The 13093-nt window shown below is 44.2% G+C and overlaps 1 protein-coding gene across 1 annotated transcript in view; it reads left to right on the forward strand.

Moving 5' to 3' along the window:
- Window positions 1-3213: 3213 nt before the first annotated feature.
- ZPLD1 (zona pellucida like domain containing 1) overlaps window positions 3214-13093 on the forward strand; it is a 35877-nt gene continuing 25997 nt past the window's right edge. The window contains exon 1 of the mRNA XM_026659052.1: window positions 3214-3331. Coding sequence (XP_026514837.1) covers window positions 3226-3331 — 106 coding nt within the window. The 5' untranslated portion in view covers window positions 3214-3225. The remainder of the gene's footprint in view (window positions 3332-13093) is intronic.

The following is a 13093-nucleotide window of genomic DNA, read 5'->3' on the forward strand; positions in this document are numbered from 1 at the left end:
ACCTCCTGGGAGAAGAAATCCTACGCCTCAATGGAAAATAACCAAAGTCCCACCTTTAAATTGTTGTTTAAAAATAAGATGGGTAACATGAAGCTATTGGCATTTTTTTATCTAATTTTTTGAAAAACATAAGTTGAACAAAAAAGTAGTCAGGCCCCCAAATCAGATTGCCTGGGCATGAATATGAAATGAAGGATCCACTAGAGTATATTATACCCATAACAATCTGAGTATGTCTGTCTTTAACATGCTAGTCAGAAATATACAGTAGAATCCTGCCAATGCCTGTTCCTGCCCCTATGAAACCTGTTGGAGTTGTCATTGACTTTAAGGGGAGCAAGCTGAGTCCTAGAGATTATGGTGTAGAATGTCTGATTACTGTCTTTCTGATTTAATATGCTTCACTTCAAGGCTCTCTAATTCTGCCTTTATACTGCAGATAAGACTGCAGTTCCCAGGCCAAATCTTGAGGTTCTTCTTCAGTATTTACTCAGGGCCCAATTGTACTCTCCTTATGCATCTGTGGAAGGGACAATCCATGCATGAATCTCACCTCCACTAAATGGAAAGGGTGTGGGCTGCCTCTGCCCCCCCATACCTCCATCTTGTCCTGCGCTGCTTAAAAGATGACTCATGAGTGCGGGGTTCCATAAAAATCTCAGAGATGCATGCTATCCCTTAGTGTAAACACTGGTTTTCGAAGGGTTGGTAGGGGTGGGAAGATGAGGAGCAATTGAGCTCTCTTCCCTTACGGTATGTCTACACTACGAAATTAGGTCGATTTTAATATAAGTCGATTTTTTAGAAATCGAGTTGATACAGTCGATTGTGTGTGTCCCCACTTAAGACCATTAAGAAGGCGGAGTGCATCCACAGTACTTACATGGAAGTCCAGTGAGTAAAAGTAACTAAAAACTGAGTAGGCTCATTAGATTCTGGACTACTCAAGAGGTTACTGGAGAAGAAGTGCTGCAAAAAAATTTGTTTATTTGGGTTCATTTCTTTCTTCTGTTTTGCTCCTCCCCTGCTAAGACAAATAAAACATCAGCAGCTGAGGTTGGGTTAAATATTTAAAAATTTAGAATTGACCGTAAAATCTGTTTTCCATTGAAACTGGAAAGGTTACTGTTATTCAGTGTTTTCCTTAGCTGCTTTTCAGATCAGAGATTTTGGTAGTAAGAAAACCAGTGTAGCAGCTAGAGAGGTAAAGCCAGATGGGTGTAAATCCAGAGTCATTCACTGAGATCACAATGTAACTGGATCAGAATCTGGCCCATATACAGCAGAACAATAATTGCAACTTTGTCCAGCCTGTACTGTGAAAGCAGAGGCGCCGGGATCTTTTACTGCAGGAGAGATGTCATTTTCCTGAATGAAAAATATGGTTCTTACAAAATAAAAATACAAATTGTAGGGGAAAGAGCATTTCCAGCAGTGGGAAACAGAGGGCGAGGAGGAGAAAGTGTGAGAGTGCAGGTAAAGGTTTCTGCAGCAACCCATTTAGCCATTTTCTTTCATAGCATTTTCAACTCTTCTTGTCAACATTCACTGACAATAGGATCTAATGAATGAAATAAGAAGGCCAAAATGTGCTCTCATTAACAACGCTTGAAATAAAGTGGGATCAAACTTTTGTGACCGAGCTAATTTGGCCCAGAAGCTGCACAATTGCTGTAAGACCAAGCGTCTTTTGTATGGACCAATCAAAAATCTAGTTTGATTATAAAGTACCACGTCTAATAAGAATCTACTGTGTACAGTATTCCATTTTTACTCCTTGCTTATTCAAGCAAAGTTGCACAGAAATTAATGGGTCAAATTTCTCCCGATTACACTCATGTAACTCCCTTGACTGTGCTGGGATTGCAAAAGTGTAAATGAGAGCAGAATTTGGTTCAAGATTGTATATGCTCCAGTTGCTTAAATTTTGCTTGGAGGGCAGGAGGAGTTTTTGTATACAGGGAATGTACCATATGAGGCGCTCTCTGCATGAGCCTTTTAAAAACTCATGTTTTGTTGGCTCTATGGGGCCCATCCAAAACCCAATGGAATTCATGGGAGCATTTCCATTAATGTCAGTGCGCTTTGGATCAAACCTTGTGCAGGCAGTAAAGATCCATTGGTACTTTTGCAAGAGTAATGGGTTTAACCTAATGTCACTGGCTAGAACTTTCCCTCACCCTACAGTTGTCAACTCTTCTGCGCTATGGCTGCCGTTCGCCATGCTAGAAATGGCTGCTTTTCAGTCATGTTGTATTTATACAGCTTGTGAAGGACTTTGAGATTATTTGGGATGAAACACTGATGATAGTAATCTGAGTAATGTATCAATAGTACCAGCATTACAGAAACCCAAACTTCATAATTTACCACCTCTTAGAATTTCACAGCATCTACTGTCTGGAAACATATGGAGTATCTTAAGAGCTATACTAGGGTGCAGAGTTCTTTCCTAAAATGAAAATGTTCCATTTCTTTTAAATTCTGCAAGTTGTAGATCTTTTGTCAAACATTTTTGACATTTTGGTAAAGCAAACATTCTTCCTGATTGGCCTGTGTTATATATCTATTGCATATACACTATACCTTGAGGGTTTTCTGTCAGTCAAGGTGTACTCTAAGATGTCCATTTGTTTTGATTTCGTAGCCTGGTTGCCAAATTTAATTTAAAATAATGTTTTCCGTTTCTATGCAAATTCTCTCTAGTAAAGGCCAGTGCAACTGCAGTCATGCTTCCAAGAGCAGAATTTGGTGATAAGATATAAAAAGACAGATTTATTCCAGCACCTTAAACTTGAGAAGTAACTTACATACATTTAGCTGTATTGTTTTCAATGGTTTACTGAAGCAAAACTGTTGTTCTATCAGATCTATCTAATTTGGCATTACCTCTCCTTAAGTATCTGAAATTAAAAGAACAAAAATACTCTCTGTATTTAACAGTTAAATGCTCTATTAAATCTGTCATATACTTGTGAAGCCTTTATTTCTTAGCTGTTTTAGGAGCTTTTTGTTTGCCATAGGATATAGGTCAACTCTGTAGAAACTCCTATCCAGCAGTCAGAGAAATGGGACCCCCTCTCCGTGGTGTGTTATCTATCTTGTTTCTGATTCCTGGGTAGAAAACCTGAGTGGCTATAGAATCGTTAAATCTTTGCATTAAGTCTCTTTAATGCAATAAACAGATGCATGCAATAACTTCATAATGTCTTGCTAGGTTTTGCAATGGAACGAATATGGTTACTGCTCCTCCTGACAATTCAGGTGCTTTCGGTGACTGCACAGTTCAATGGATATAACTGTGAGGCCAACCTACATAGCAGGTTTCCTGGTAAGTGTTAATGGGCTTTTTAGAATGGGCTCTTTATTATGATTTCCAGTAATGATTATTTTTAAGTACAAAGCTTTAATCTGTAAGGGCTAGTCTACACTTACCGGTTAGTTCGACGGCTGCGGATCGAAGTTCCGAGTTCGATTTATCGCGTCTGGTCTGGACGCGATAAATCGAACCAGGAAGTGATCCCCGTCGACTGCTGTACTCCAGCTCGGCGAGAGGAGTACCACGAAGTCGACGGGGAGCCTGCCTGCCGCGTGTGGACCGCGTCTGAACCGCGGTAAGGTCGAAGTAAGGTATGTCGAATTCAGCTACGTTATTCACGTAGCTGAATTTGCGTACCTTACTTCGATTTGGGGGGTAAGTGTAGACCAGCCCTAAGAAGTCTAGAAACAGACCTTCACATTAAGGAATGTTAACTGTCTAAGTGACAATGAAACTCCTCTGTAGTTGCATGTTATGCCAACATTAATGGGGAAAAGGCCAAATTCAGTTCTGGTACAGGCAGGTGTAATTACATTGACATCACTGGGGTTTAACCCATTTATGCCCTTATATTGTATCCAGAAAGTTCACCAGAGTTAATGTTGCTAGAATGATTGCTCCCAAATTTAAAAGGATTGGCCACTTGGTATAAAACTGGGTGCAGCTAACTTCTTAGACATTTTAAACTGGAATTTTTTTACTTTTTACAATTTTTACTCTGGTAGCATAATATGGTCGTTTAGTGCCTCCTTACGACAATACATTTTAAAAAAAATCTAATATTGAGGAAGCATAAATTAGGGCTCGCACAGAGTTTTGCTATTGACTTCAGGATCAGGACCTTAATAACTAGACACATGAGTAAGCCAGTGTGTGTGTGTGTGTGTGTGTATATATACACATACTTTTTACAATTATAGCTTGGATTTGCTAGCACGAGTCAGTTGTTATTGTCAAAATTATGAGCCAGCAGCAAATCTACAATATGTAGTATTGCTATTTTTTCCATACTGCCAACAGTGTGCTAGGTGCCTGTGGGCATGTTTAAAGACAATAGGTTTGATTCTCATCTCACTTAAACTGATATAAATCATGGGTAACTCTGCTGAAGTTAATGGAGTTACACATGGTGGGAGAGGAGGATAGGGGGGAGGGATAGCTCAACTCAGGGTTATGAGTTCAATCCTTGAGGGGGCCACTTAGGGATCTAGGGCAAAATCAGTACTTGGTCCTGCTAGTGAAGGCAGGGGGCTGGACTCGATGACCTTTCCAGTTCTAGGAGATAGGATATCTCCATTAATTTATTTTTATAGGATCAAGTGCATTGGATCTACCCTAAAGAGTTTATTATCTAAATACACCTACAGGGAGAGCTTGCATTACAAAATTTAACTCTTGTTAGTTACTGACATTGCTAGAGTTGTGCAGCTGTTCACTGTATATGTTTTTTTATTGGTACCATTCAAGGCTCCTTGCTTCTAAATGTTAATGAGGAGACCAACATGTTATTTGTAAATAGTGGCCTGAACTAGATCTTGAATTCAAATACCAGATTCATCGGCGCATTACATTAAAAGTACAGCTTGAAACTTACTCCAGGTTTACTCTACGAACTTGTCTACATTTACACCTCTGCAGCTGCAGCACTTAGTGAAGACGCAATCTCTGCTGTCGGTAGAGCTTCTCCCATGAACATAGGTACACCACCTCTCCAAGAGGCAGTAACTATGTCGATGGGAGAAGCCCTCCTGTTGAGGTACCACTGTCTATGCTGGAGGTTAGGTTGATATAACTACATTGCTCAGGGGCATGGAAAATCCACACCCCTGAGTGACATAGTTATACTGACATAAATTGGTAGTGTAGACCAAGCTTAAGACTGGGTAATTCTCCTCAGACAATCAGAACTTGTGGCTGCCTGATTCATCAGCAGCATAAAGTGGACTCTCATTCCACTTATCTGTCTCCTTTCTGGTGTAGGGGGGCGGAAAAGAGGGTGTGTCTGGCAAAGAAAGGGACATGGCCAGGCCAGACGTAATGTAACTTATAAGTATCATTCATGTCAAGAACAAATCATGTCAAACCAACCAGATAGCTTTCTTTGACAAGGTAACAAGCTCTGTAGATAGAGGGGAAGTGGTAGACGTGGTATAGCTTGACTTTAGTAAGGCTTTTGATACTGTCTCGCATGACCTTCTCATAAACGAACTAGGGAAATACATCTTAGATGGAGCTACTATAAGGTGGGTGCATAACTGGTTGGAAAATCATTCCCAGAGAGTAGTTATCAGTGGTTCACAGTCCATGCTGGAAGGGCATAACGACTGGGGTCCCGCAAGGATGGGTTCTGGGTCCGGTTCCGTTCAATATCTTCATCAATGATTTAGATGATGGCATAGAGCAGGGGTCAGCAACCTTTCAGAAGTTGTGTGCTGAGTCTTCATTTATTCACTCTAATTTAAGGTTTTGTGTGCCAGTCATGCATTTTAACATTTTTAGAAGGTCTCTTTCTACAAGTCTATAATATATATCTAAGCTATTGTTGTATGTAAAGTAAATAAGGTTTTAAAATGTTTAAAGAAGCTTCATTTAAAATTAAATTAAAATGCAAAGCCCCCCAACTGGTGGCCAGGACCCGGGCAGTGTGAGTGCCACTGAAAATCAGTTTGCGTGCTGCCTTTGGCACGCGTGCCATAGGTTGCCTACCCCTGGCATAGAGAGTACACTTATAAAGTTTGTGGATGATACCAAGCTGGGAGGGGTCGCAAGTGCTTTGGAGGATAGGATTAAAGTTCAAAATGATCTGGACAAACTGGAGAAATGGTCTGAAGTAAACAGGATGAAATTCAATAAGGACAAATGCAAAGTACTCCACTTAGGAAGGAACAATCAGTTGCACACATAAAAAATGGGAAATGACTGCCCAGGAAGGAGTACTGCAGGAAAGTAGTCTGGGGGTCATAGTGGATCACAAGCTAAATATGAGTCAACAGTGTAACGCTATTGCAAAAAAAGCAAATATCATTCTGGGATGTATTAGCAGGAGTATTAAAAGCAAGACACGAGAAGTAATTCTTCCGCTCTACTCCACGCTGATTAGGCCACAACTGGAGTATTGTGTCCAGTTCTGGGCACCACATTTCAGGAAAGATGTGGACAAATTGGAGAAAGTCCAGAGAAGAGCAACAAAAATGATTAAAGGTTTAGAAAACATGACCTATGAGGGAAGATTGAAAAAATTGGGTTTGTTTAGTCTGGAGAAGACAAGACTGAGAGGGGACATAACAGTTTTCAAGTACATAAAATGTTGTTAGAAGGAGGAGGGAGAAAAATTGTTCTTCTTAACCTCTGAGGATAGGACTAGAAGCAATGGGCTTAAATTGCAGCAAGGGAGGTTTAGGTTGGACATTAGGAAAAACTTCCTAACTGACAGAGTGTTTATGCACTGGAATAAATTGCCTAGGGAGGTTGTGGAATCTCCATCATTGGGGATTTTTAAGAGCAGGTTGGACAAACACCTGTCAGGAATGGTCTAGATAATACTTAGTCCTGCCATGAGTGCAGGGGACTGGACTAAATGACCTCTCAAGTTCCCTTCCAGTTCTATGATTCTATGTATTGGCGAGTTTTAAAAAAATTAAAGTAAAACACGCCTGTGGTTTAGAGCAGCCCTGCAGCTGTAGTGTTCACAGCACTGCCAGCATGACTGTATGCTATGAGGTTATCTTGGGAAAAGCAATTTCGTCCCTGATGTCAAGCCCGCTGAAACATAGATGTGTGTTTTTGATAACAAAATTAGAGCTCATTCTACAGCTGAGCAGAATTTACACTCTGAGCACAGGATAGGAGAGGAAAGTAGCTCCAAGCCAACTTTCTGTGCCCCTGTTCCTGGTCATCTTGGAGCCAAAACAACTTAGCTAGCCACTGCACCAGATGGCATGCCCACTATATGGTGGAGGGAAGAGAATGAGTGGCATAGACCCAGCTTACACCATCTTTATTCCAGATGACAATTCCCCTGTGGCAGAGGGATCTTTGGCTGCTCATTTAGGCTAGGTTTAATTGGGGTTACACTGGCATAAAACCAAAGTGAAGCAGTGGAGAATCATGCCCTTTGTGTCTCAGGCCCATCTTTAATTATTATACGTGGAAGTCTGTTTCAGGCTTCTTAAATTAACTTTTTAACAATGTTGGGTGTACGCTTTCCTCTCAGTGTGTGACAAACTCTGTTCGGATAATCCTTTCCATTGTATATGCATCGAGAGGTGTATATTTGCTATTTGATACTCACGAACTACTCAAACTACTTGTATTAGTTTATTGTGTGCATCCAGAGGATGTGGTTCCCACTCTGAAAATGTCTCCGTAGCAATGGCCCTGTTGGATGTCATGTCTATGGTCTCAATGATTCCAGATAAAATTTGTTCAGTTTACCAGTAAAAAGATGCTTTCCCCCCCTACTGCCATTCTCCAAACTAACCCTGGGATGTGAGTCAAGCTGAGTTATTGTTGGTGGTGCACAAAGCCCTGCATGCTGGACCAGAGGGAGTTCCCTCAGACAGAGCACATCTCCCCAGCAGGCAGGTGCATGAGCTCACAGGTGGGCTCACAGTCATGTCCATGAACCCCACAAAGCAGAACTACATCAGCTTCACTGCATAACATATATCTGCTCTGCGTGTGTATTCACAGTGTAACAGGATGGACTAGGCTCAGAAGCCTCAGGGTCCTGCCACATCCATCCCAGGAAAGGGGCAGTGGAGCTAAGTCCTCCAAGCCACCTAGAGAGACTGTGCAGGAAGGAACCAATCAGGAGGGGAAGTTGCAAGGGGCTATCCAATCAGAGGTTTCAGGCTAGTATAAAAGGAGCTGCAACACACACCTGAGTCAGGTTCTTGCTGGAGCCAGAGGAGTGCAGAGGGTGTTCCTGGCCGGCCAAAAGCAATTGCAGCACCATGGACAGCTCAGTGCTGCCAGAGACCAGGGAAGCTCTGTCTGGAGAGCTACTAGTAATAGTGTCTGGGCTGCGATCTACCAGGGTCCTTTTTTCTCATGCCTCTTTGCCTTGAGAACTTGTCTTAGGGCACGTCTTCACTACCCGCAGGATCAGCGGGTAGCAATCGATCTATCAGGGATCGACATATCGCGTCTAGTGAAGACGCAATAAAATCGATCCCTGATTGCTCTGCCGTCGACTCCGGAAATCCACCGCGGCAAGAGGCGGAAGCGGAGTCGACAGCGGAGCGGCAGCGGTCGACTGGCCGCTGTCCTCACAGCCAGGTAAGTTGACCTAAAATACGCAACTTCAGCTACGCTATTCACGTAGCTGAAGTTGCGTATCTTAGGTCGACCCCCCCCCCCGTAGTGTAGACCTAGCCTTAGTCCTTGCCCCTTTCAATCAGGGCTCTCTTTCTCTCCCCCAGACTTCTCTGTCTGGAGAGCCTGTACCTGGTCTTTGCGCTGATCTCTCAGGCTTTAGTCTCCCAGGTATTTCTTACCTGGAGATCATGTCTGTGGTCCCTGACTCACTTGCTTCTCCTGGATTTTGGGGTCTCTGTATGCCGATCCTCTAGATGCATCACATAATCATATACTGTGTTGAGCAAGTGCTGTTTTTCATCTTCGGTGAACCAGAGATCTTTGGTCAGCTGCTCATTCTTGAACATGAGATCCTCCAGCTCCCTTTCGGCTGCCTCCAGTTGTTTTATCAGGTCATCCTCTCTTAGGAGGGAGTTCATGAAGCCTGCCTGTGCTACTCCCCTCCCTATCCTAGTGTCCTGTTCTGTACCCCCACCCTTCTTTCACCTCTCCCCATTAGGGCGATTCTGTCTGGGCCTTTGTGCTAGTTAGCACACTGGTTATTTGAGTCTGAGTTCCAGGGCTCCATCTGTGTTCCCACTGTTCTCTCCCTCTGGGCCTGGGCCAATGCTTCCTGCAAAGCCAAGCACTGGTCCCTCTGCCCCTGGACTTCCAGCTGTGCCTGGGCCAACTCCTGCTCTACTGGACCAGCTGGCTAATTACTTTTCCCTCAGGAGATGTTGGCTGCATCCAACTCTTGTTGGCACTTCCTCAGTGGGTCCCTCACATCTGGGGTATTCTGATCTCGCCTTCAGGCTCTTTTCTGGGATCTCCTTACCCTGGATCCCAGCCCTTCTGCTTTCCTGCCCAGCTGAGCTTGGACCCTTGATGTCCTGGGTCACTCTCCTGGTCTTTCCCACATGAGGGCTGAGTAACTCCCCAGTCTCTTCCCAAAATCGTGGGCCATGGCAGGTCCTTGACCACACCAGCACAGTTGAGCTCTCCAGCCCTTTATCTCCAGCCCAACTTCTGCTGTGGGGTAGACTGGGGTCTCCCGATTGTACACAGGAGACATACTGGGAGGTGCCAATCCAGGCCAATTGCCGTCACATGGTGGTCCCACACAAAAGTGTATCCACACTCTGAGTCTACCAGACCCTTAACTATGGTTCCTCCCATCCTGACTGTCACTACCCATGGTGGGAACACCCTGATCTTTGGAGTATACCCCCACAGATTGGTCCCACTGTAACGAGTTTAGTCACACTCCATTACTGGGCAGTTCCTTTTAATATGCCTGTGCTGGCCACATCTGTAGCAGACTATCGGGTCTCCTAGCTCCTTCCCACTAGTACTTCCTATAGGCTGCAGAGCTTCCTGGACCCCTTGCTGTTGCAGTGCAACCCCTAAGTCTAGAAGCCTTGGGGCTTTTCCCCCTTGTGAGCTTATGGACCACCAGTTCCATCACCAACTGGGTTCCTGGGTGTGGCATGACCCAGCCACCTCTGTATCCACTCCTGCTGGCTGGAGTGGATCTCCTGCCATCACCTCTGTGCTGCAACCTGAGATTCCTGTTTCAGCAGGTTCTCCATCAATTGCATCAGCAGGGCCTGGGTCCGCTTCTGCTGCATAGCAGCCCCCTGCAACTGCTGGCCTTCCATCCACAGGTGAATCGCCTCTTCCATAGTCATGCCCCTTGTTGATCAGGGGTTGGTCTGAAAGATCACCACTTCTGATACCAAATATAATGGTGTGGCACCCACCTGTCGAGAGCACCCATTCTAGTCAGGTGTGTCTGCAGTCTTTAAACAGTCCCAGCCCTGATATTGAGCCATACCCCCAGAGCTTCCTCCCTGGAGGCAGTAGTTTTGCCCTCTGTGGGCCCTTATGGCCTCAGGTCTCCACTGGGCCACTAAGTAGTTCAGATCCCCTTCTGGGGGTTTATTATTGTTCAATTGTAGGTCACTTCCCCAGTGGCCTATGGCGGGGGTGGGGAGTGGGGGGTGGAGGGGACCTGGCCCATCCACTACTCTGGGTCCCAGCCCAGGCACCCTGAGAATAGCAGCCATGTGCTGCTCTGTCTCTTTAACAAAACTGCTTTCAGTTCCCTGTGCCACTTCCCCGCATCCCCAGCCTTCACCGATGCTTCACCCTTACCTCAGGGCTCTTATATGTTCATCCCCTGCAGCCATCCAGGAGCTCTTCCTCACTCCCCTGGTCCCTGCCAGCCCTGAGCTGTCTGTAGTGCTGCAGTTCCCTTTGGCCAGTCAGGATCAACCTCTATACTCTTCTGGCTCCAGCAAGGACCTGACTGTTGTCTGCAATACAGTTCCTTTTATATTAACCTTAAACCCTCTGCTTGGCTAACCCCTTGCAACTTTCCCTCCTGATTGGCTGCTTTCTTCACAGTCTCTCTAGGCAGCTTGGAGGACTTAGCTCCACTGCTTCTTTCCTGGGATGGGTGTGATAGGACCCTGAGGCCTCCAGCAGAGGGCCTCTGGGCCTACTCCACCCATCACACTGTAAATACACATACAGAACAGATATATGTTATGCAGTGAAGCTGATGTAGTTCTGCTTTGTGGGGTTCATGGACATCACTGTGAGCTCATACACCCGCCTGCTGGGGAGATGTGGTCTGTGGGAACTCCCTCTGTTCCAGCATGCAGGGCTTGGCACAGCTTATGGGCTTGACATGGGTATGAATCATGGAGCCTCTGACCTGCCTCTTCTCAGATGAGGCGAGTAGGGGGAATGGATGTGCCACCAAGACTATTGCAATGATGAAGGTGTGACAGCAGTCCCCGAGCCTTAGTATGGTAGAGATTACCATTTGTTCCACATGCAGAATTTCCCTTGATGTTTCTTGCTTGGAATTCCCCACTGGCAAGTGCAGAATTTCCAACTGAGAACTGCCCTGCAGATTCCAGATGAGGTTTTGTTCCTGAAAGTTGTTTTGCACAAAAATAATGAAAAAAGGTTGGCAAATATATGCAAGTTTGGCTTCTGCAGATGAAAACAAAGGAAATAAAATCTCCCTAAAGCAAAATCAGAAAAGCAGCAGTAGCAGCGTATCCATTTTTCATTTGATTATGTTTTTATCATTTATTGCTGGGGTGGCATCTTGCACACCTATGGCGTTGCATAAATAATCTCACACAATTTTGATTTATGCTGTTTGAAGGTTGATTCCAAGCTAAGGCTTGAACTAGTCTGTTGGATGGAAGAAAAAGTGTTATTCTGATGAACTGAAAATCATATACCTTAATATTTGAAGACTAGAACGTTGTAGCACAGACTAAATTTTGCTGGCATAGTTCTGTCAGCTAGGGGTGTGAAAAAAATAATCACTCCCTTTAGCTGAGATAGCTATGCTTGCAAAACCGCCAGTGTAGACCCAACAGTGTTTAAAAATCAAGGTTGATTTTTCAAATTATACTTTCAAGGATGCTTTACTTAAATAAAAATGACATTGTTCTTTGGTAACCCTAGAAAAGTTAGCATTGAAATGTAGGACTGAAATTCATTTACCCATTGAAGTCTTCAGTGTCGTCTTCATCTAGGGCGATATATTATCATACTGATCCTTGTCCATGCTGCACTTGGATGTTTTCCTACAAGGGAGGCTGTTCGCCAAACATTTGCAGGGTGGTGTGGATCTGGTCTTTGGACATGAGCATTTAATTAGCTGAAGGATTGATTCATGAGGGCAAAGCATTTGACAGATGGCTGGTGTGATCAGCTCATCCTCCAAGACTCATCCATGCCCAATAGGGGAGGGTAGTTTTGGATGCACTCGACCATCCTGCTTGATAATCTGCCCTCTTGGTAGAAAATGCAAGAGGACATTGATAAATACACAGCTTGTTGGTGGCAATTTTTCTTTGTCTGTCTGCTTCTTGGAAAATATTCACTGATTATAGCGCTGCAAGTGTCACAGTGTTGGTCTTCAAATGGTAAACTCTGCAGATAAATCCCTGGAGTGCATTTATGAACTCATCAGTGACTGTTTCAGCTGTCCCTTGCTATGAAAGTGCTTGGAAGAGTCTTCAGAGGCTGAATCAAATGCCTTCTGGTAAGATAATTTGGTCTTTCCAACCAACCTGCCAGAAATGTCACATTCTGAAAGGGCATGGAAAGCTAGCAGTGTGTCAGCTTTTAATAGCCCGAGTGATAGGAAAACATCTGTGAGGGACATACAGTGATTCTGTGCCCCAGCAGCCTGCATAAAAATAGAATCTGGTGGAAGTTTTGGGTAGAGTCTTACAAAGAGCACTAGAACATCTGTGTCTTGTGCAAAAATCCAGAGTTTAGCAGCACTTCTCTCTCTGGCACTGATCGCAGGCAAGATCGTTTTAGTGTCAGCCTCCTCATGGAAATGACGAAGAAATTCCACTGAGCAGTGCAAGACAGCAGCTTCATTATGCCATGCAATGGTGAAACTCTTCAAGCAATTCTTCACAATCTGGAGCATTT

The sequence above is a fragment of the Terrapene carolina genome, unplaced genomic scaffold (assembly GCF_002925995.2).
Source record: "Terrapene carolina triunguis isolate 2854851 unplaced genomic scaffold, T_m_triunguis-2.0 Scaffold558, whole genome shotgun sequence".
NCBI lineage: Eukaryota > Metazoa > Chordata > Testudines > Emydidae > Terrapene > Terrapene triunguis.